Source organism: Ochotona curzoniae, unplaced genomic scaffold (assembly GCF_017591425.1).
Source record: "Ochotona curzoniae isolate NIBS_2020 unplaced genomic scaffold, NIBS_Ocur_1.0 scaffold_4683, whole genome shotgun sequence".
Classification (NCBI taxonomy): Eukaryota; Metazoa; Chordata; class Mammalia; order Lagomorpha; family Ochotonidae; genus Ochotona; species Ochotona curzoniae.
This window is the reverse complement of record NW_024467121.1, coordinates 3001612-3025579: the sequence shown is the minus strand read 5'-3', so window position 1 is coordinate 3025579 and position 23968 is coordinate 3001612. Positions and strand designations below refer to the sequence as shown.

At 43.1% G+C, this 23968-nt stretch overlaps 1 protein-coding gene across 6 annotated transcripts in view; it reads left to right on the top strand.

Moving 5' to 3' along the window:
• The first annotated feature begins 326 nt into the window (after positions 1-326).
• TRDMT1 (tRNA aspartic acid methyltransferase 1) overlaps positions 327-23968 on the top strand; it is a 39667-nt gene continuing 16025 nt past the window's right edge. For 5 of the 6 annotated variants that reach the window (XR_005882484.1, XR_005882483.1, XM_040967791.1 and 2 more), the window contains exons 1-3: positions 327-851; positions 19240-19349; positions 23344-23420. Coding sequence is in view for 4 of the 6 variants with exons in the window: in XM_040967791.1 (XP_040823725.1) it covers positions 788-851; positions 19240-19349; positions 23344-23420 (251 nt within the window). In the remaining 2 variants the exon portion in view is untranslated. Of the gene's footprint in view, positions 852-3464; positions 6397-19239; positions 19350-23343; positions 23421-23968 lie in introns of those variants that run through there. The other variant, XM_040967792.1, reaches the window with a different exon arrangement.

Below are 23968 nucleotides of genomic sequence, written 5' to 3'. Positions count from 1 at the left end.
ACCAAACCAAAATAGGTCAACGATTCCACACTTGATACACTCCTAGTTGTGGTACAGTAAGTTAATCTGCCATTTGTAATGTTCTCATCCATTTTCAAGGGTTATTTTCAATCTTGGCTGTTCTACTTTGGATCCAGTTCCACACTAACGCAGCTGGAAAGGCAGTGGATGTTGGTAGAAGGACTTGGGACCCCACTACTCAAATGGGACACCGGCTGGAGTTCCTGGCCCAGACTGGGTTTTTGCAGCCATTTGGGGCCTAACATGGAATGGAACTTCTTTCTTTCTTTCCCTTTAAATAAATAAAAACGTTTGGATTTTTTTTTTTTTTAAATATATACATCTCAAATTCAGTACTTGGGGGCCCACAGATAGTTCTAAATGATTTTCAGAGAATCTGGGGTTGGGTTATTTTTCAAACTGTATAATATGAACACTTTTACAAATTAGTCATCTTCTGTGTTACCCGCAACTGCCCAGGGTTCTGTTGCAGGCATACTGAGTTTGTGCTGTTGATTCTGGGACCTTCTCTGAGGAAGACATTGGTCTGACATCACCCCAGGCGCACACACACCAAGGACCTGATTGTGCTCAAGAGTAGCAAAAGGAATGTTCGAACTCTTTATGTTTCCAAGTAGCTTTGTCAAAATCCTGGCCTGGAGAGGTAGGAAGGGGGGGCTGGAACTGGAACGCTGCGGAACCAGAGGTGCAGGGGAACCGGGCAGACGGAACGAAAGGAGCGCGGGACCGGCAGGCCTAGCTCTGAGGCTGAGGCGGCGGCAAGGGGATGGCGGGCCTGCGGGTCCTGGAGCTGTACAGCGGCATAGGCGGAATGCACTACGCGCTGAAAGGTGAGACGACCGAGCCCTCTCCACTCGGGGACGTCCGGGGCGCTCGCGGAGCCCTGCTGCCGGAGAGGGGCGGAGCGGCGCGGCACCAGGGGCGGGGATGGCGGTGGTCATCCGGTCGTCCTGGAAAGCGCTGCGCGCCGCCCCCATCCGGCCTTGGGCGGTGTCCGCTTCCCGGCCTCCAACTTCGTCCAGCGAAGGCCTGCGAGGCCCGGTGTGTCCGTGGAGACTGTTGAGGCTGTGAAGTCACACAGAAGTGGTTCTGTGGCGGAGGGCGAGCTGTCCCAGAGTGCTAAATATGAACTCTAAGTTTGCTGCGAAGCGTGGTCACCAAGTCCTTCCTCAGAATGAAGTCCCCGCGGGGCAGGGGCTGCTGGGCCGGCCCGGGAGAGTGACCACAGTTCTGGGTGCAAGTTAGCTTAGCATGCAATCAGACTGCCTCGAGGGCACTCCTGGTTAGAAACATCCTGTCTGTTGTAGTACAAGGTTTAGATGCCGGAGGAGTTAGACGCCTTTAACAAGGGTTAAAGTTGGCTGGAGAGTGACGCTGGGCTAGTTCCTTCCTTAACACTGAAGGAGGTTTCCTTCCTGGTGTTGAAGTGAAGGGGCACTTTGGAAGGATTGTGGGGAGAATGGAATGTAGGAAGTGAAAGTGCTCATTTGTGCCAATTGCAGCCACTGTAAATCTTACAAATCATTACCTTTAGTACTTCCTACGTATCTTTCATTTTGAGATTTTTAATTTCGTGGATATGAAGTCGGAACTGAAAGTTTTGTTTTTGGTGTGTCTCAAAACTTGTTGAGGTGGGGTTCTGTGCCAGGTACTGGGAGACACAATGTGTCGTGAAAGAACTCGAACATGCGTGTTTATTCTTCAGTTGTTGGGACAACCACACAACTGAAACTTCTCCGTTCCTTTTTCTAGTTCAAGGGTAACGAGACTAACACTCTTAAGATACAGACAGTATTCAGTGGGTAGTTTTTTGTTTGTTTGTTTTTAGTAGTTGCACTTAGCTTTGATTTTAGCCTGTTAGTGAATATTAGAAGTTTATTACTCCTTTGCTGGTTTTCTGTGTTGATTTCTCACATTGATATTCAAACAACCCCAAACTTCAGAAGTGCTTGTGAATTTTGTAAGATTGTGTAATGCCAACAGTTTTGCTTGTCTTGAACACCTTAAGAACAACATCTTGAAAGGTTCTTCCTCCTTCGTTGTAAATTGCAGTTTGGCCTCTCCTTAGATGTTGAATGTTTAGGTTGTCACTTATATTTTGAAAAGCACAGTATGAAGTAACAGTTCCATCCTTGAGCATAAATCCTCATGTTGTCTGTTAAGCATGCCTTGTGGATGTTAAACTAGCTCATTGAACAGTTTTAGGCTATGTGCTAGTTGCTAAGTAAAAAGCAGAATTTCTTAAGTCTTGCAGTAGATATGACAGTATTGCTCTTCAGAGATAACTGAGTACCTCCCTCACCCACATATTCATCAGCATTACCTACTATTTATTTGTAAAGATTTATTTATTTATTTGGAAAGCAGAATGACAGTTCTACAGTATCCTGGTTTATTCCCCAAATGGCTGCATCAGCCAGGGCTGGGCCAGGCTGAAGCCAAAAGCCACTCCATCTGGTCTTCCACATGGTTGGCAGGAACTCAGCTGTTTGATCCACTATCCACTGCTTCCCAGGCACATTAACAGGCAGCCAGATCAGAAGCCTAGCAGACTGAATGTGAGCCTGCACTCCAGTGGGGGATAAGGCCTCTCAGGCGATGGTTTAACCAGCTGTGCTGCAACACCCATGCTGATATTAGCTACTTTAACATATGTTAATTTGATAAGAGACAGTGTATAATTTTAACTAACTTTTTTGTTTAATGCAACAGGTATTTTCTACTTATCAGTGCTACCTGAATTTATATACATTTTCTGTTGTCACTGCTACTATGGTAAATGTGGCTACTCTCATCTCTGACTTAAACAGTTTTCCATCTGTTCTCATTGATTCCATTCTATTATTCACATAGCAAGCAGAGTGATCTTTTGCATAGTAATCCATATCATGTGACTTCCCTGCTTAATGCATAGTTTCCCTTTGAGGTTAGAATTCTGGTCTCATTTTGGGACCAGACTTACATGATCCAGCTTCTGGTTGCTTCTTCAATTTTGTTGCTATCTCCTCGTCTCTCTTGTCCAGGCTCACTGTCCTCTGTTTCTCTGACATTCTAGCTTCCTTTAGCTTTCTAGTCTTTCCTTTTGTCATTGTCTCTACCTGGAGTACTGTAACCTTAGAGTGTTCCCCTCCAGCTCCTTTGACTTTTCATGTATTGATTTATGTGTGGCCACTTCAGAGAGGCCTTCCCTGGTTGACCTTGTTAACCAGAGAAGCCTTCCTTCCTTCTCTGTCGCTCCACTCTCTCCTGTTTTGGTTCAAGGTCTACCTATTATGTGTTTTTTTTTTTTTTACTTTTTAAAAAAGATTTTAATTGGTATATAAAAATTATTCCTTTTACGGGGTACCATACAATGTTTTGAGACATGTATGCATTTGAACAATATTTAATTCAGAATAAACATAATTATTTCCTCAAATATTTGTCTTCTATTTTGGACAAGCAAAATGTCCAAAGTCCTCTCTTCTAGCTTTTTAGAGAACAAATGAGCATATGCATATGTACATGTAGAGTCTGTTAATTGTTGTCAGTAGTCACTGTTCAGTGGAATACCAGGACTCCTTTTACCTAACTATACCCAAATTTCTGAAATTGTACCTTTCCGCATTGCCTTCTCTCCCCTTTCCTCCCTAGCTTCTGAGAACTCCCACTGTGCTTTTTAACTTCTATGAGATCACCATCTCCTAGACTCCACATTTAAGCAAGATCACATGACACTGGCCTTGCTTACTTCATTTAGTGACTCCCAAGTTCTAGCTGTGTTATTGCAAACGACACAAAAGGCAAGATTTTTGTCCTTTTTTGTGGCTGAGTAGTATCCCATTGTATAAATATACCACAGCTTCTTTATCCAATGAATGTACACTTAGGTTGTTTCCATGTTTTTGAATAATGTGAATAGCTCCGCGATAAAGCTGAGTGTGTAGATGTCTGTTTACTGATTTCATTTCCCTTGAATGTATGTAGTGGGACTTGTTAGATCATATGATAGCTTGGTTTTCAGTTTTTGAGGACCCCTCCCCCCACAATGTTTTAGTGCAGTGGCTGGGCTAATTTACATCTCTACAAGTGGCATTCAGGGTTTCCCTTTTCTCCCCTTATTGCTAGTGTTTGTTATGATTTTTCTTTTGGACATTAGCCAGTCTGAGTGAGATGATACCTCATTGTGGCTTTCATTTTCATTCCTCTAATGATTAATGGTGTTGGGAATTCCTTCATATACCTGTTAGCTGTGGGCATGTGTTCCTTTGAACACTATCTTTTTAGATTGGTCCATTTTAAAATTGCATAATTTATATTTTTGCTATTGGATTGTTTATATCCTGCACATCACTAAATTTTAATAGCTTGTAAATGTATATTTATTCGTGAACAGAATAGATTTGCTCCAAACTCACTGAATATTTTATTACAATACAAAATTTTTTTGTCCTTATTACTATGTGCAGTATGCTCTTATGGGATCCTGACACTTGCAAGGTGAGGATTTAGCCTCTGAGCCATTGTACCAGGCCCTATTTATAATTAAATAGATATCCATTCTAGTAGCATGTTGATAAAACCATGATTTGTTTCATTTCAGTTCTTTTCTTCCTTATATCTTCTTCAGTTCAGAATACACCATGTAACTAAACAGCAGAGAAATACTAAAGGACATTTGGGAGGCTTGCGGAATCCCAACACACAGGTTAGGTCATCAGGAGCGCTGCTGAAGTCACACGGCTATTCCTGGGAACTTGTCCTGTTGACAGCAATGAATATGGCTGATGAAAGAGCAGATGGGAAGGTGATTTTAGCGTAGTTTCCTGGAATAAAATGAAGAAACAGAAATTCCTATACCTGATAGACCAGGTAGGAATCTCAATAAAGGACTCAAAGTCTAGTCTGCATTTAGACTAAGGTTTGTCTGGACATGAATATGGGCCCTGACTCTTCACCCCTCTTCCCTCTTCTGGGAAATTCTTGGTGGGGGATTTTGAGATGTGGAATTCCCCCTAAACAAACCCTTCTGGACAATATTGACCACCAAGAGTCTTATCTGTAGAAGAAACAAATTACTTCAGCCCAGTGATTAAGATTGTTGAACTAGCTGTCTTGCTGCCTCAGTTCAGTGACTTTCTTTTTATGAAGGACAGGCAGGGCCATCTTGTTCTAGGACAGGTGGACAAAAGACTCGGGCCTGCTTTCAGGGTTTGCTTCCTTGTTCCATCGCACATACATCTGTTTTCTTTGGCTCCTCTTGCACACTTAGGCTAATATCTGTCTAGTTGCCTTAAAACTACCACCACACTTGTACCAACGGTGCTGAGGACTGGATGCCAGAAGTGTCCTTAGAGTTTTCCCCTGAATGGGGATGCTTCAATAACCTCTCACGTCAAAAAGATGGACTTTCTCATTTGTTTCCTCTCCCTGCTGCTTGTGATTGAAGTCTTACGTGGATGTAATTGGTTGGTGAGTACTAGATGTCATTACCGGACAAAGGAAGCTAGGAAAGTGAGTTCTGAATTCTGTTTTGGGAATGAAGCATCCATGATGTAGTCAGATTTCCAAATACAGGCAAGAGAGGCAGAAGTTCTAGGTGGCCATCAGCACAACAATGACTATCATATTCTTCTTTTAAAAAGAGAGAATGTTTGAGTTCGGACAGGACATTCCCCCTCCACCCCGAGGGTAATAGAGACCTAGCTACTGGAGCCATTGTTGACTCCCAGTGTGCAAATTCACCTGGTGCTGAAATTGGGAGTGGAGCCAGGACTTGAACCTAAGCACTGCATTATGGGATTTGGACGTCATCCTGTGTAGTATCTTGATTGCCTCATCAATTCTTTCCCCTACCCGTTACATTTTTAAAATGTGTATGGCCCTTTTACAGGAACTGCTTATGAGGGCTTCAGTGTTATTTTTAGGGTTTTGGTTAATGATGATCTTTTAAATCAAAATACCTCTTCTCAGAAAACCATGGAAGAGATAGCTTTGTGGGCCGAATGCTGTAATCTGGAGAGCCTACAAGGACACTTGCACACATAGGCAAATGAGATTGTGCATTTTTCTCATCTTAAAATGGAATGGTGAGAGAAGAATGAAATATGATTGAAGGTAAACAATAAAGGAAGGTCCTATTTTCTTATCATCAGATGTTAGAAGCAGTAAAGTGGAAAGGCCTGCTGTATCGAGTTACTTCCAGTGTTGGTTTTGAGTTTTAGCCACATAGTACTTACCTGTACTTAAGAAGAATTTTTCAGCCTCAATATTTTCTGTTAACATATTAAGCCTGTAATTTGTCAGTCTTTTTGCTCATTGTCTGAATCTTTTTCCCTTTATTCCTCATAGACTTATCTGCCAAATTAGGACTCCACCAAACCACTTTGTAATTAGGTATGTTTGTAACTGAATCAGCGGATGAAGTGTTTTCCCAGGTGGATCTGAACATCCCCTGAGGATATTTATAGAACATCAGTTGTGAAGGGCTGTAATTTGAATTAAATATTTTTCCCTTATATTTGTCTTTCTGATTATAAATTTTTCCTTTTTATGTCTGTTTTTCCATAGTTAACTCTTATATAGCTTACCAGATTTAAAGTGAAATAAGGAGAAATCTGGCTGGAGCACAGGTCATGTCAAGCTAGGCTCTTATACCTAGTGGTTTGCATGAGCCAGGGGTGGGAACAGACTGAGCAGGGCCAGGTTCCATCAGCCACCAGTGAGAATCAGGATGGGAGGAAGGCTGAGTCAGGCCAGGCTACAGCATCTAAGGCAAAGGCCAAGACAGGGCTATGCCAAGCTGAGTCAGAGCAACCACTGGCACGCGCAAGATCTATGGCTGGAAACAGGCCTGATTGGGGAGCTAAGGGTTCATCTTGGCTGGGTTGGGGTTCCCATTAGTGAGTGCGGGTGCTGGAGTGGCTGCTGTGTTGTGGTCTGGATATAGCTACAGTGTTCCTCGGCACAAGTTGAACTGGGATTGGGTGCACCAAACTGGCCTAGACTCCAGCACCAGCTGGTGTAGGATGTAGGTGTAGGATGGGCTAGGCTAGGTATCTGCCCCTACTAAGCCATGTGTGAACTGTGTGTGGGTGTGGACCAGCTTTGGCTGGGCTGAAACAACCAATAGTAAGGACCAGAATGGGTTGAAGGCTAGTCAGGAAAGGCCACTGTTACTGCCAGGACAGGAGATAGGCTAAGTAGGGCTGGCCCATGCACTCACTGGTGTGTGCAAGATCTGACATTGGGAGAGGTTCTGATGGAGGAGCTTGGGAAATTCCCCTGTCGGGACATAGTCCCTGCAGGTGAGTGCAAGAAGCACGATAGGGAGAAGCCCAGTCCAACTCAGCCCAGGAAATGGTACCCACTGGTATACATTTGGCACAGATTGGGGGAGGACCAGGCTGAACCAGTTCACATCACCCTCTGCGAATCCGAGCATCAGACCAGAGTGTGGATTAGGCCAGGCTCAGTCACAACACTTACCAATATATATTTAGCTGGGCTTGGGTGTCAGCTGGGCTGGACTAGGCTGTAACCCCTACCAGCGTGAGCTGGGATTGGGGGTGGGCCAGGATGGGTGGGGATGGACCGAACTGGGCTACAGCACCCACTGGCAAATGCCGAGATGAGGTGGGCCATGCCAGACTGGGTAACAGCACCCAACCAGCACATGTGAGAACCAGGGGAGAAGGGGCAAAGCTGATGGGGGAGTGTGGATGGCTCCCCTGCTGAACCATCACTTCCACTGGAGAGTGTGAGTTGGGATGGGGGCAGACCAGACCAAGCAGGGCTACAATACCTGTGGGCATCATGTGAGCTATATCAGGGAAAAGCCAGGCTGGACTGACTGTTCCTACTGGTGCAAGCATTAATTAGAGTGAGTGAGGGTTGCTGGGGATTTATCGCCAACATCAGTTGGCAGATGCTGGCACAGGGGGCTAATTCTGTTAAGCAGTAGAACCACCAGGAGCGTGCATGATCCAGGAAAGGGAGTGGGCCCAGTAGGGAAATAGGGGCACCCCCCTCTTGGGTTACCACTCCCACTGGAGAGCATGAAAACCAGGACAGGGGCAGGGGTGACTAGACAGAATGGTACCCACCAGCATGTGTGTGGGCTGGATAGTGGGGCTGGTTGGGTTGAATTAGGTTTCAATGCCCTTTGACATGTATGAGTGCTTAATGGGATATGGGACAGATTGGACTAGTCTGCTGTACATATTGGCAGGCATGGAAACCAGGGTAGGCAGTAGGCCTAGTGGGGGTTATTGAGAGTCGCCCTGACTAGGTTGCAGCTCCCACTGGTTTGTGTAGGGCCAAGTGTGTGGTGGGCAGGATCAGGCTGGACTGCAACACCCATTGGTTCGTGTGGAAGACAGGGCTGGAAACAGAACTGACCCAGGAATTACAATGACCAGCTGATTGGGGCAACAGAATGTGCAGGACCCTGTATTGGCGTGCACACACAAGAATCAGGTCTGGGCACTGGACTTTATGCTTGGTAAATACTTCCAATGAAAGAACCTCAACTGAATTTGAACTGTGGTAAAGCAGCAAGGTGGAGAAATCCACCATGGGGAGAAGGTTCGGGGAGGGGTGGGGGGAATCCCAGTGCCCATAACACTGTGTCACATAATGCAATGCAATTAATAAAATAAAATTAAAAAAAAAAAAGAATCAGGTCTGGGATCACCTCAGATGAAGTTTCTTTGGGGATCCCTCCAACTGAACTGCTGATCTCAGAACCCCAACCATGAAGAGAAGTGCAGGTTCCATGGTCTGACCATGGAGTGTGTGTGTCAAAACTGAGCCTTCTCAGAGGCTCAGACAGAGCAGTAGACAGCATAACCAGGTGCACATGGAGGATATGGTAGTGCATCAGAACCTGCAGAGGATACCTGGTACCAGGACAGAGGATGGAGGACAGAACAAATCCATCATCTACTCCAGCCATGTGCTGGCAGTGAAAATCTGGGCAAATGGAGACTCTAAGTTGGACTATGTCAGGCAGTAGATTCTGGACAGATTTCATTGTGCAATTCATAACTGTTGAACTATCAAAACCACTTGAGCAGTGGCCTCGGAGCATGTCCCACGCTGGGCACCCTGTTGAGGGTGGGAAGCTGGGTGGGGCTTCTCCCTTTATCTCCCACCTTCTCCCAGACACAGGAAAAAAAAAAGAGAGAGAGAATATGGAAACAATGGTCTTATCCACTTTCCTGTAGCCCTTGACCCTTTGTGCCCTCATCAACTATGTAAAGATTATCAAAATAAAAAATGGTTTAAAAAAATAAATAAAGTGAAACCTATTTTAAAATATTCAACATGTGTTCTGTGATATTTGTGAAAAGTGGTAGTTTGTTTTTTTTTTTCTTAACTTGAAATACAAGGAAGTGTGTCAGATGTATCATTAAATATAGGGGAAGTCTAACTTCCCTTTGGATAACTGACTTGCCTATCTTACTGGATGAATGCTGAATGCTTTACTGTAGAATACTCATCGCCGTATTCCACAGATGACATCACTTCCCCAGGGCCAGTGAATAGATGGTTTATTAAGTTTGTTTTAGGACCTGTCTGTTCATTATTTCTTTAGGGCTGTATCAGTAGCATCCCTTGATCCACTTCTGAACAAGTTGATAAATAAGGGAATAAGACACATAGGAAATAAGTCTGTACTTTTTTAAGCTAATAAGAACTGATTTGGAGAATGCCAAGTTTAATGAGAGGGCCAAAGAGGTCAGTGAATATTGAACCAGAGAATCAGGCAAGCTTGCCCAGGTTATAATTCTCTAATAGCCAATTAAAGAAGCCTCATCTTCATTCCTTTACAGAGAAAGTAAAGGGTTGGGCTGAGGCAGACTGAAATGAGTGGACAGCATTCACTTCGCAGCATCATCAGTAGCGGTCTAGCAGTCAGCCTTTCATCACTGCAATGAAGTACCTGAGGCAGCCTAACTTTATAAAGAGGCTTATTTTGGTTTGCAGTTCCAGAAATTTACAGTCTACGATCAGGTGGACACCATTGGTTTAACCTGTGCTGATGCCATTCTGGCTGATAGAATTCTGAGCTGGCATGGGGTATTGCATGGCAGGAGACAAGGAGCCACACATCATAATGTGTGTAGTCCATGATAGAAATGCTTGGATTTAATCATGGAGACTCCAATCCAACCACCTACAAATCAAATTAAGTATGGAAAAAGGAATTGTATTATTTGTTATATTATAGATGGGGACTTATCATTTTTTAAAAGATTTATTTTATATATATTTTTTTTTTGCAAAGTCATATATAGAGAGGAGGAGAGACAGAGAGAAAAATCTTCTATGCATTGATTCACTCCCCAAGCAGCTGCAGTGGCTGGAGGCTAAGCTAATCTGAAGCCAGGAGCCTGGAACCTCTTCCAGGTCTTCGATGCAGGTGCAGGGTCCCAAGGCTTTGGGCTGTCCTCCACTGCTTTTCCAGGCCACAGGTAGGGAGCTGAATGGGAAGCAGGGCTGCCGAGATTAGAACTGGTGCCTATATGGGAACCCGGCATGTGCAAAGTGAGGACTTGGCTGCTAGGCTACTGTGCTGGGACCTATCATTTTTATTTCTTCAATTTTTTATTAAATTTATTATTTTACTTGAAAGAATTACAGAGACTGAGAGAGACAAGGAACCACAGTGGCTGCTCTGAAACCTGGAGCCAGGAGTTTCTTCCAGATCTCTCAGATAGGTGCAGGAGCACATGCATCAGGCCTTCTTTGGCTGGTTTCCCAGACCGGAAGCAGGGAGTTGGGTAAGAAGTGGAGCAGCTGGAAGAAGAACTAGTGCCCATGAAATGTTGGTGCTGCAGTCAGAGGGTTAGTCCACTAAATCACTGTGCTGGTCCTTTGCCATTTTAAAAAATGTGGTTACTAGGAAGAGAAGTGCATAGGCAAACAGCCATGAAAGAGCTTTCTCTTGCATGAATTCTCTAGTTTTTTTCTAACCAGTGAATTAGGGAAAAAAGACCAAAGTCTTTGTCAACTAATGGAAGATATTGAGAGCTGATCTGACACACTCATCTTTCCTAAATGCTCATGAGTACTAGCGATGGGAGGTAGCTTCAGAAGTTGAAATATCTTCTGTATATTGGACAAAATAAGTAATATCCTAGAAGGAAAGCTTTTCCCCAATCCTCCCTTAGTTTCTTTTAGTTCATGCTTTGCTAGTAAAACCAGAAATTTCCCCTCCTTCAGTGCTAATCTTGTGGGAATCTATTTTCTCTTGATTTTTAAAAATTTTTATTTAAAAATTTTATTTAAAAATTTACATAATTGATTAAGGCGGGAAGGGTCGAGGATTAGAAGAGAGTGGGTGAGACCATTGTTTCCGAATTTTCTTTTTCTTCTTCCTGTATCTTTGGGAAGGAGGAGATAAGGGGAGAAGATGCATCCAGCCTCCTATCTACCTCAGCACCTGAGGATGGGCAGCGGCCACCCATTGTCATCCCAGGGTCACTGATATGGAGCATGTGCCAAGAGTTTTGCTCAGGTGGTTTCAAGAGTTCTGAAATGCTGTCTATCTTGAAAGGATGAGGAGATCCTTCCAAGGTTCATTGGCTTACATCCACCTTAGAGTCTCTGTTCACCCAATTACTTGCTGTCAGTGCTTGGCTAGGGTAGTTGTCCAATTTGTTCTGCCCTCCTCCTTCTGCTATGGTACCAGATATCCTCTGCAGGGCCCAATGGACTGCCATGTCCTCCATGTGCATCTGGGCATGCATTCTACTGCTCCGTTTTAGCCATTGAGGAGGCATAGTTCTGAAACATGAATTCTACTGTTAGACCACTGTCAGATCCACCCCATGATTGGAGTTCTGAGTCCAGAGGTTCAGTTATGGGACTCTCCAAAGGAACCTTCTCTGAGGTAATCCCAGAGACATGACTCTTTGTGTGCTTGTCACTACTGGGTCTGGCTCAGTCTGTCACCCACATCAGCCTACACACTGGTAGTTGCTATTGCTGGGTTGGTTCTGTCTCTAGCTCCATTTCTTATGTAAACCAAAGAATGTTGTGGCCCAGCCCAACTCAGCCCACAACACACAGCCCTCACGTACACCACACCCCATTCAGCTCTCATACGCGCCAATGACCATTGAAACCTAGTTCAATCCAACTGACCCCACTGTCCAGCACACACTCATGCCAGTCCATGTCACCTCCTGTCTAGCCAGTCCTGCCTACAGTCCAGGTTCTCATGCTCACCAGTGGGGGTTATGCTCACAGTTTCCCTACTGAGCCCACTCCAACTCCCAGATCTTACAGTCTCCAGGTAGTTTTGCGGTCTAGCTTGACAGGACTTGTCCCTAGTCCCAGTACTTGCGAGCTGATGCTGGGCAAAGCCCAACAAGCCTACACTTACTCTGGCTGATGCATGTACCAGTGAATACAGTTGGTTAGCCCCACCTGGCTCTCCTCCTATCCCAGATGACAAGCAGGCCAACAGGTGTTGTAGCCCTTCCTGGCCTGGTCAGTCACCAGTCCCAGTTCCCACTCTCACCAGTGCCCCTGGCAATACCCCTACTTGGCTTGAACACCCCCACCCCTTGTGCCAGTGGGTGTCGTGGCCCAGTCTGGCATGCCCCTCCTCCTCTTGGCATTTGCTGGTGGGTACTGTAGCTTGGCCTGACTTGGTGTGCCCCTGGTTCCTCAGCTTATACTTGTGGTGTTGCAGCCCAGCCAGCTGCTACTCCTGGCCTTAATGTGAACTTGCTGGTGTTGTGGCCCACTGTGGTCCGTTGTGCACCCTGTCCTGGTTCTCTGATCTGCCAGTGGGTATTATGAACAAGCCCAGCCTGGCCTGGCCCCCAGACCTAACCCCTGTGTATGCTGGAGGGTACAGTAACCTGGCCTGGTCTGGGCTGCTCCCAGCCTTGGTTCTTGTGCTCACCTGCAATAACTGTGTCCTGACAAAGGAGTTTCCCAAGCTCCTCTTTCAGGTCTCATCCCAGTGGCAGATCCTGGTGGGTCCTTGGGCCAGACTGACTTAGTCCACCTCCTGTCCTGTCAGGAACAGTGGCTTTGCCCAATTAGCCCGCACCCATTCCAGTTCTTGCTGTTGGGTTTTACAGCCCAGCTACACCTGGTTTGTGCCCAGACACAGCTCTCACATGATTCAGCAGGTGCTGAGACCTGGTCCAGCCTATTCAGCACCTACCCTGGCTCTCACAAGCACCAGTGGGTGCTGAAATGTAGCCCAATCTGGCATACCCCAGACACAATCCACACCCATGCTGAAGGACATTGCAGTCATGTCCAGCCCAGATTGCTGCCCTCATTTTGGCTGTTGCTTTCATCAGTGGGATCCACAACCCAGTTGGAATGTTCCCTTAGCTCCCCAACCAGGCGTGTTCCCAGCCAGTGATCTTGCACTGCCAGTAGTCTCTGTGACCCAGCATGGCGTAGCCCATCCCCTGTCTTCACTTTTGCTATTGAATGCTGCAGCCTGGCTGAAACTGACTGAACCAGTCCCAACCCACCCCAGTCCCAACTCTCACTGGTTGGTGCTGCAGCCTAGCACTGCCCAGTCTGTTCCCATCCCTGGCTCATGCAAAATGGTAGGTGTGATAGCCTGGTCCAGTATGACCTGCAATCCAACCTAGATCGTGTACATGCCTGTGGGCTAAGGCTGGTCTGGCCCTGCCTAATCTAGCCTCTTCAGAACCAACCCAAACACTTGTCCAGCCTGGCCAACACCCAGTTCTGAATCAGGTGCTCACCAGCAGGAGCTTTGTTCCACTGGGAAAATTTCCCAAGCTTCTCCACCAGGCTCACTCCCAGACCCAGATCTCACATATTACAGCAGGTGCTTGGCCCTTGCATAATGTGTTCCCCCTGTCCTGGCCTTTGTATGAGCTGGTGCATGTTGCAACCCAGCCTGGCCCCCATCCCCCATTCTTGGGTGCACCTGTAGGTGTTGCAGCCCAGTACTCATGAGTTTTGGAGGGTTCCATGGTCATGTCTAGCTCAGCTCGTCACTAGCCTCAGCTCTTGAGCAAACCAGTGGAAATTGCAGTTCCACAGGGGTAGGCCCATATATCCTGTACAGAATCTGCCCCCAGACCTGGTTCTCTTGTGTGCTGGTTAGTGTCATGGTCCAGCTTAACATCACCCATCCCTTCTGACTCTTACTGGCGGGTATTGTGACCTAGCCCTGCCATGTAGGCCCCCAACCCTAGCTTTAATGTGTACCAGTGAATGGCGATTGTTGGTGATCCATGGTAACTAAGACAGCTCAGGACTCCAGTGTGAGCTGGTGCATCAGTCTGATCCATAAAGTTCCTGCTTCTACCCCTCTAAACTGCTTGGTCTCAACCTCCTTGCCTACTTGCAAGTACAGTGACCTTGTTGATGGAAGTCCCTCAGAAGTCATTCCTCACCTGCAACATACTCCCTCTGTAGTCCTCCTTCCCACAGATTACCTTGCCCTTTTTGCTGATTGATACACAGTCCTTGCACCTGGGAGTGCATGGGTTCCCTATCCCAGCATTCTGTTCAATCTTCCAGTGGGGTGGTTTGCTGGCCTGGAGTGCAGCCCATATACTAGGGTCCCAAGCTCCTGGGCCTCAGAGCCCACTCCTCTACACATCCAAGATACAGGCCCACCCAAAGTTCCCCAAGCCTGGTCCACTATCACTCCATCGCAGGGCTCTCCCTTCCCTCTCCAACTCTTCCTGGGATCAAGCACATGGAAATGTTCCCAAGCTTGCTCTGCCTGCCTGGGCCTGAGCCTGAGTCCCTTGATCCTTGCACACCTTCCTCCAGCACCGTTCCCTAGGCCCCCACAAACCCACACTCCCTGGCCCCCATGAGCCTGCCTCCCACCATGTGGGCTGGTGCAAATGGCCTGATTTTCATAGTAGAGGTTAAAACTATCTGGTTGTCATCTGTGCAGATTCCTTGATCTGTTAAAGTTGTTTTCCTTTTTAATTTTCTTTTGAAATTCCTTCAGATGAACAATTATAATTGAAAATTTTCTTACTAGTAATTTTTAGCTTTAATAATAATAGCAATCACTGTTATCATTTTTTCCATGTAATTTACAAAATTTCAGGTGGGTGACAGGCAGTGAATAAGAATTTTAATAATTACTGACCATCTAATGTTTGCTACAGTATATTATGTAATTTAATTCCTTGACTTTCTATAACATAAACTTTCCAAGGCTGCAAAGCTATTGCATGTCATTCCAGAATGACACTTTGACTCTGTAGGCATTCATCTATCCAGGACTTCCATTGACCATAATAAGCTTGGTGATTGCCTGGCTGTGCTGCCCAATATGGCATCCACTAGCTATGTCAAGCTGTCTGTTAGCTGTATTCCTAAGGAGACTTTGTAAGGAAATTGAATGCATCCTTGTAAAGTTTTTTTTTTGGGGGGGGGGGGGTGGGCAGCACATTGGCTCAACTGGCTAATCCTCCACCTCCAAGTGTTGGCATCCCACATGTGTGCCAGTTCATGTCCTGCCTGTTCTGCTTTCCATCCAGCTCCTGGTTTATGGCCTGGGAAAGCAGTGGAGGGTGGCCCAGCGCATTGGGCCATGCACCCACACAGGAGACCCGGAGAAAGCTCCTGGCTCCTGGCTTGGGATCGGCTCAGCTCTGGCCATCGTGGCCATTTGGGGAATGAAGCAGTGGATGAAAGATCTTTCTCTCTGTCTTTCCTTCTTTCAATAATTCTCCCTTTCTGATAAAAAAAATTTTTAAATCCTTTTTTAAAAAAAATAAACTTTTTTACAATGTATTTTTAAATTTTATTCATACAAATACTTCATTGGCAATTTCTGAAATGCAAGACCCTTGGAGAAGACCAAGAAATATGTGTTGCTAATAGTGATAAGACAATGATTTTAAATTCAGAATTCTTACAATTCTTACAATTACAATTCTTTAATACTTTTATCTTTGCTTAAACAACAGGTATAAATGAAAGGAAATAAATAAAGGTCACATTCAACTGATCTTCCATTTTACAACTAGATGTCAGTGTGAACATACCTAATTAATGTCTCAGGTGTGAGGGGTAATGAAGTAATTCAAATGGTTAGTTATGAGGTACAGGTTAAAAAATAAATGGTAAGAAAAAGAAAAAAAAAACTTTTACTTCAAAGTGATCTGATTAATTCTACATTTACAGTTTCTAGTACTCTCTACCAGCCTATGCATGAACCATAACAGTGATCAGAAAAAGAAGGAAAGCTCTTGATATTCGTGTGTGTGCGTGTGTGTGTGAGAGAGAGAGAGAGAAAGAGAGAGAGAGAGAAAGAGAGAAAGAGAAACCGTATGGGGAGTGTATTTATGATTTTTGTGTACTTTGGTATGACAGATATTTCAGAGCAGTAATTATGTATATATTTCCAATTATGTCTCTGTTGTTATTAACTAAGTCTGCCATTTTAAATTCAGTCATCATAAAATGGAAATGAGTGATATCCTTTTCTTATAGTGTCAGTGTGACAACATCTTAAAATAATTTGTATCATGTTTCTCTAATTAGGATCTTGTTTTTTTCTTAACCCATGCTTCCTGTTGACAAATGAATTCCAGAACAGTAGCTAAAATATGAGTGAAATCAAGGCAAGGTAGTAGGGCAAGTACTGTGAGCACATACCATCCTTCGACTTCCACCTAAAGATCTTGATGTATTTCCCTAATCCTTTGTTTCAGATCACTTACCTATTAGAGCTCACACAGTAAAGTACTGTTGATCTCAGTTCTCACTGATGTTTTTTGCTACATATTTCAAATTGTTACAATTGTGATTTCTTTGAGATGGAAGATTAATGTTTATCAGGAAATATCAAGGCAGCTTGTTGGTGTGGGTGTTTAGTGCAGAGGTTAAGATACTCCTTGACGTTCCCTCGCCTCTTCCCTTCTGGTACAGCTTTCTGCTAAGGCACATCCTGGGAGGCAGGTGATAGCTCAGGAGGCTCAGCTTGGGTTCTTGCCATCTGCGTGGTAGACCTGGATTGGGTTTTGGGCTCCTGGTTTCATCCTGCTGTGTGCATTTGGGGAATGAACCAGTGGATTGGTCTCTGCCTGTCTCTCTGTGTATATGCCGTTCAAATAAACAAAAATAGTTAAAATATTTAAATAATTAAAAAGTATTTCAAGTTTGAGAGAATTACAGAATCTTTAAAAGATATTTATAGAATTGATACCTGTCATCTTTAAACTTTTTATTTGTAAGTTTAACTCTTTCTTTACAAACATGCCTACTACCCTAAATAATTCTGTTTTGAAAAGGCAAGTTAAATTGGTGTTAGTAATATCTTTGTACAGGCTCATTATTCCTAATCCCAAATCCAAAATGTAGTAAAATCTAAAAGTTTTTGGTGTGATATGAATGGAAAATTTTTCATCAGGCCTCATGTGGCTCTTTGCAATCAGAAGGTATATAGGAAACCAGTAACCACTATATTTAGATCGGATTCGATCCTATGATGTTATTATGTACTCATATCTCGCAAAAATATAAAAATCTAAAAAAGCAGTTCCGATCCCAAGCACTTCAGATACGTAACACTTAACCCATATATTCATTTCTCTTAATGAAAATAACTTTTTAGATCATGCAGTAGATCGTAATTTTTTAATAGTTTAAAATCTATGGGTCCAGTGTGATAGCGTAGCAGTTCAAGTCCTTGCCTTGAACGCGCCAGGATCCCATACGGGTGCCGATCTACTCCCAGCGGTTCCACTTCCCATCCAGCTCTCTGCTTGTGGCCTGTGAAGGCAGTTGAGAATGGCCCAAAGCCTTGGGACCCTGCTTCTGCTTGGGAGACCTGGAGGAGGCTCCTGGCTTTGGATGGGCTCAGTTCCAGCTGCTGAGGCCACTTGGGGAGTGAGTCATCGGACAGAAGGTCTTCCTCTCTGTCTCTCCTCCTCTTTGTATATCTGTCTTTGCAATAAAAATAAATAAATCTTTAAAAACAAAATCTGTGCATGAGTTCTTACAAACAGTGCATTTGCTTACTGCATGGTTTTAAAAATCTGTGGTTTCCAGAAAAAAAAAATATTTACCCTACCGTTTTTTTTTTTTTTTGGATCAGTATAAAAACTCATTTGGAAGTGGCTTTTTGTCACTTTTTTATGGCTACCAGGAACATGATAGAAGCACATAAAATTATTGATTATGGTATAGATTAAGAATGTTACTGTTGGTTTTAAATCAGCCTTAAAAAGATAAAAGTTATAGGGACCAACTATAGAAAATTGCAGTTTATTGGGATGTGTAGTTAAAACCAAACAGGCTGCATCATTTTGCTTTCAACATATCTTAATTAACAAAATAGTAAAATAATACAAGGGTTTGTATTTAATTTTTAGCTCTTTTACATTAAGTACTCATTTGGTTCTTTTCCTGAATTGTAACTATTATGTGATGTTACAAAATAATCTTTATATACTAACATTTGATTGTTTAGAAACCTTGATATGTGTTTTAAGATTTTTCTGATGGCCTTGGCAAAGAGGTAATTTATAACCTTATATCTAATTTATACCATGACAATTAACTGGTTATTGACTTTAAACTCAAGTGGAGCTGGATGGGAAATGGAACAGCCAGGGTATGAACTTGCCTGTGTGGGATCCCCATGAGGATTTAGCCACTGAGCCGTTGCACCAGGCCCTCATCTTAAAAATTCTTTATATTTTCTCCTTATTGGCTTGGAGCATACATAGAATTGACTTTGAGGAATGGATTGATAATTTAAAAATATAGCAGCAGCTATAATTTTAGAGTTCAGTAAATGTTGAAATTTTCTGGATCTGAAACAACTTTGAAAATACTTTTTTTCTCTAATAGTGAGACAAAAAGGATTAAAGGCAGTGTAATTATTTTCCTTATTCTTCTCTTGTTCTCTGATCTTGACAAAATGTAAACATTTTGGTTTGTGAACTTGTACATTTGGACACTAATCAATTGTTCACATAATTTAAAAGCTTTTCTAAATTTTAAATGGGTGAATTCTGTGGTAGGTGCATTATATCGTTTATTAAAAATAAACAAACAGCAAATATAACAAAACAAATACAACAAAAAACCTGAAAGCATTTTCGCTGGTATTGTGAAGCAGCTTTATGATAACAACAGAACATGGTAAAGTATGTAAGTATATTACAAATGTTGTTATTTTGACTTCTGTCTGTAGCACGCTGATGTTAAGGATTTCTTTTTAAGACATTCCATTTATCATTACAGAAAGCTGTATTCCTGCGCAAGTTGTGGCTGCAGTTGATGTGAATACGGTTGCTAATGAAGTATACAAGTATAATTTTCCTCATACCCAGTTACTAGCTAAGACAATTGAAGTGAGTATTATTTTAATATGTATATAGGAAAATATAATTGAAAAACATGGGTAATTTCTATAGCTTCATTGGAAGATAAGTCATATGTAAGGGAAGTTTAGGCAAAATAATTAAGATTTTATATTTATCACATGAAAACATGTTACATAAAAAATTTTCAAGCTGAAAAGAGAGATGAGAGGTTAGTATTTTGGTGTCTGAGTGAATCAAATGAGGTTCAAGAATTTGATTGACTTTTGAATGCTTAGTTCTGTGGTAATATTAAACTTTATTTAATTCTTTACTTGTAATTAATACTCATACAGCATCTATATAGCCCATGGTGAAAATAGGGGACACGATCATTGGCTATTGTGTATGGAGTGCTGGGCAAGCTTCTCAAAGTTAACTCCTTTTACCTGTTATGAACTCAAATATTTAACACTAGTGTACAATGAGCTATTTTAAAAATAATGAAGTCGTGCTTTGCCTCCCAGTTTCTTGTTTAGTGTATTAAAGTGCTTGTCTTTGTGTGTGGATCTTTTTAAAAATTTCTTATGGATACTAGCTAGGAGAGGAATTGCTCAATTATGATTTCTAAAAAAAAAACTTTATTAAACAGGCAGTTTTACAAAAAGGTCTTTATTTGTTGTATCCCCATTGTCAGAGTTTAACTAGCTTTAATATCTTTGTCAATACTTGGTGTTGTTTGTCTTTTACATTTTAGCAATTCTAACAAATATGTAGGTATGCTTTTAATTTCCATTTACTTGATGACTAATAGTGTTGAGTATCTTTTCATGAGCTTATTGGCCATTTGTGTATCCTCTCTGTCAAGAAACTTTCCCAGTTTGTTTTTTTTTTAAATTTGGGTGTTTTTGTTATTATTTAGTTGTAAATTGTTTATTAAAATTCAAGTTATTTGTCAGAACTAAGTATAACAGGTATCTTCTCTAATTCTTTACCTTGTCTGTCTGTATTTCCTTTAATTGTGTCCATCAAGGTGTAGACATTTTCTACATTCATATGTTTTGGTGTGTGTGTCCTAAGAAATTTTTGCTTAACCTATCTTTCTCCCAGGAATTTTACAGGTTCTTTAATCCATTAAAGGTTGTGTGTGTGTGTGTGTGTGTGTATGTGTGTGTGTGTTTAATGTAAGATATGGGTCAAAGTTGATTTTTTCTAAGAGAATATAAACTTAACCCACCACTGTTTCCTGAAGCTTATCTTCTCTCCAATTACCTTGACAACTCTCCCTTTTAAATGTAGATCATATACTCATATGTATGGGTTTATTTCTTAACTGTCTCATCAATTTTTTTTTATAGTTTCAATTTTTGTTTTTATAGTTTTTCTTTAGATTTTGGAACATATTTATGATATTTTAAATGACTGCCTTAAATCTTGACCTGCCAATTTGTCGTTTGTCTTCTTTCTGGGGCTCTTTTTATTGATTGGTTGTTTTAACCTTTTTTTAGACCATATTATTTTTTTTTTTTATTACTGTAGTAATTTGTTATGAGGAGTCAGGCAGGCCAAGAAGCCAGGGCAAGGTGATCCAAGCCCTGCTAGATCCCTCAGCTGCAGGGCTCATGAACCCGGCACCCATCACATAGGTGGGTCCTAGAACCCAGGCCAGGCAGCTGGATCCCCACCAGATCTCCTTCCCCTGGGGTTGGTGAAACTGGCACCAACCTCACAGGTGGGACCCAGAACCTGGGCCAGATGACCTCAGCCTGGCTAGATCTGCCACTCCAGAGGCTCACAAACCTGGCACCTACCTTACAGGCCCCAACTCCTGGGCACCAGTATCTGGGTCAGGTAACCCAAGTCCCATCAGATCCCCCACCCTGGAGCTCATGAACCTGGTGCCCACCTCATAGGTAGGCCCTAGGACCTGGACCAGGCAACCTGAGCCCCACCAATTCTCCCACCCCTGGGACTAACGAACCTGTCACCCACTGACCCCAGGCTGGCATAGCTCACCTCACCTCAGCACCCACTATCACATTGCGCAGCCTGGCTCAGTCCAGCTCCTACTGGTGTGTACTACAGCCTAGCCCAGAACAGCCAGAACCTTGTCCCGGCCCCCGGGTGAACTGGTATTGCGGCCTGACCTGGCTACTCCTAAATCCTGTCCTGGTTCTGAGATATGTCAGTGAATGTTATGAACTGATCTAGTGTGGTCTGTCGCCAGACCTGACACACATGTATGCTGGCAGGTTCTGTAACCTGGTATGGTCTAGACTGCTCCTTGCCTTGGGTCTTGTGCTCACCTGCAGTGACTGCGTCCCTGTGAAGGAGTTTCCCAAGCTCCTCTATCAGGTCTCCTCCCAGTGGCAAGTCTTGCATACACCAGTGGGTCCTTTGCCCAGGTTAACTTTGTCTACCTCTTGTCCTGGCAGAAACAGTGGCCTTGCTCAATTGGCCATACCCATTCTGGTTCTTACTGTTGGGTGTATAACCCAGCCATACTTGGTCCATACCTAGACACAGCTTTTGTGCTTCAGCAGGAGTCAAGACCTAACCCAGACTGTTCTATACCCAACCTGGTGTTCACAAGTACCAGTGGGTGCTGGAGTCCAGCCCAGCCTGGCATACCCCAGACGCAGTACACACCCATGTAAGGGAGGCTGTAGCCATGTCCAGCCCAGCCTGATGCTCTCAGTCTGGCTCTCATGCTCAGCAATGCAAATTCTCAACCCATCTAGGATGTTCCCAGCCAAGCCTGTTCCTATTCACAGTTCTTGGGCATAACAGCTTAGATAGCAATTCCACACACGTGAGCCCACATATCCCCCACAGATTCTGCCACAAGACCTGATTCTGTCACATGCTAGTGATTATCATGTCCCATCCTAACTTCACCCTTTCCCTGATCCAGCTCTTCCCGAGAGTTACTGTGATCTTTCCTGTCAGGGAGGCTCCAGCCTTAGTTTTAGTGTGTGCCAGTGAGTGGTGCTTAATGATGGTTGATTCTAACTACCACAGCTCAGGTCTTCCATGAGTGCTGGTGCTTCAGACTGACCTTTAAAGGTCTTGCTGTTCTTTCCTCCAAGCCACTCGGTTTCAGCAACCTCACTTACCTGAAAGTACAGTGGCCTTGTCCATTGGTGTCGCTCAGTAGTCATTCCTCTCCTGGACATGAACCCTGAGGTCCCTGCTCGGCCTCACTTGTGCCATACCCCGTATCCCCATGTAAGCCCACACACCCAAGTCCCTAAAGTGTGTCACCACTTGGCAGCCCAAGGGCTTTGCAGAGCAAGCGGGATCAAGGTGACTCCAGCGGGCCCAGTCTGGAGTCACCTCTTCGGCTGCCAACTGGATGGGGACAAAAGGAGCCCGAGCAGGGCCCTGAGGCCTCACGCTGCTCCTGTGGACAAGCAGATCAAGGCGACTCCAGCAGGACCAATCGAAATGTTCCACTTCTAAAATTGTATTTCCTTTCCTAGTAGAAATAACAAACAAAAGGGAAAAGAAAGAGGATGGAAAGCTGTGGTATGATTTAGCTGTGAAACAAACAAACAAACAAACAAAAAAAAACCAATGCCATAATTGAGACAGAGACATGCTTAAAAAGGATAGTGTTGGTCAATGTGTTATGCCTGCCAATTAAATATTATTGATAGGTAGTTAAAATTTTCCTAGACTGTGTGCCACAAAACATTAGTTATAAAATTCTCCATGAAACTGTCTCTAAAAAGAGTATTGTTAACTTGAGGCATCACAGAGCAAAAAGTGTTTAGGATCCAGGAAGCTGCAGTTGCAGCTCGGCTCTGCTGGCTCCGGCTCCTTGGAGGAAGTCACTGAATGTCTCATAGGCTTAGTTTACTGCCCTGCTTCCTTTCCAGGATTGTTTCTGGAAGTTTGTCTTAGCGGGAGTTGACTTGAAAAGTATTGTGTTATGTAAACTGTTAGAATTTCTGTTGTATTTAGTTTTAATTACTGTTTTTCCTTCTTCCTCATTCTTTTCATGTTTTTATATTCCTTTTTCTCCCACATGTTTATTCCAAAGGGTATTACACTAGAAGAATTTGACAGGTTATCTTTCGATATGATTTTAATGAGCCCTCCATGTCAGCCATTCACAAGGTATGTATGATTGATAATTTTCTGTTGAGAAAGAGTACTGATGAAGTTTCTTCAGGTTTATTTTTGTTAGTTTGAAAATTTTCACAAATAATTCCTTTCATCTACTCATGTTTATAATTCAGCATTTATTATTCAGTTGGTAGCAGCTACTGCTAGAAAAGTTATTTACTGAACTAGCTTTGGAAGACTAATGCATTTCTTCTATACCTGCATATGATAGTAGATTTATTTCTGATAATTATTACCTTAATTTATTTGAAATAATGAACATTCAGGAATAACTTCTAATTCTGAGTAAGCAAAATGGATTTCCATAATTAGTATTCAAGTCCTAAATTATTTAACTATAAAATTTAAAAGTGATTTAAGCATACATTTGTGCATTTTACATTAAAAAATTTATAAATACATTTAGTAATTCTGAATTCCTGGATAGCCATATTGCAGTTTCTTTATTTAGACATTATATAGTATTTTTGAGACTATGTCTCAGGGAATTACATCTTAAATGAAATGACTAATTTGTTTTCATTTTAGAACTTTGTAAA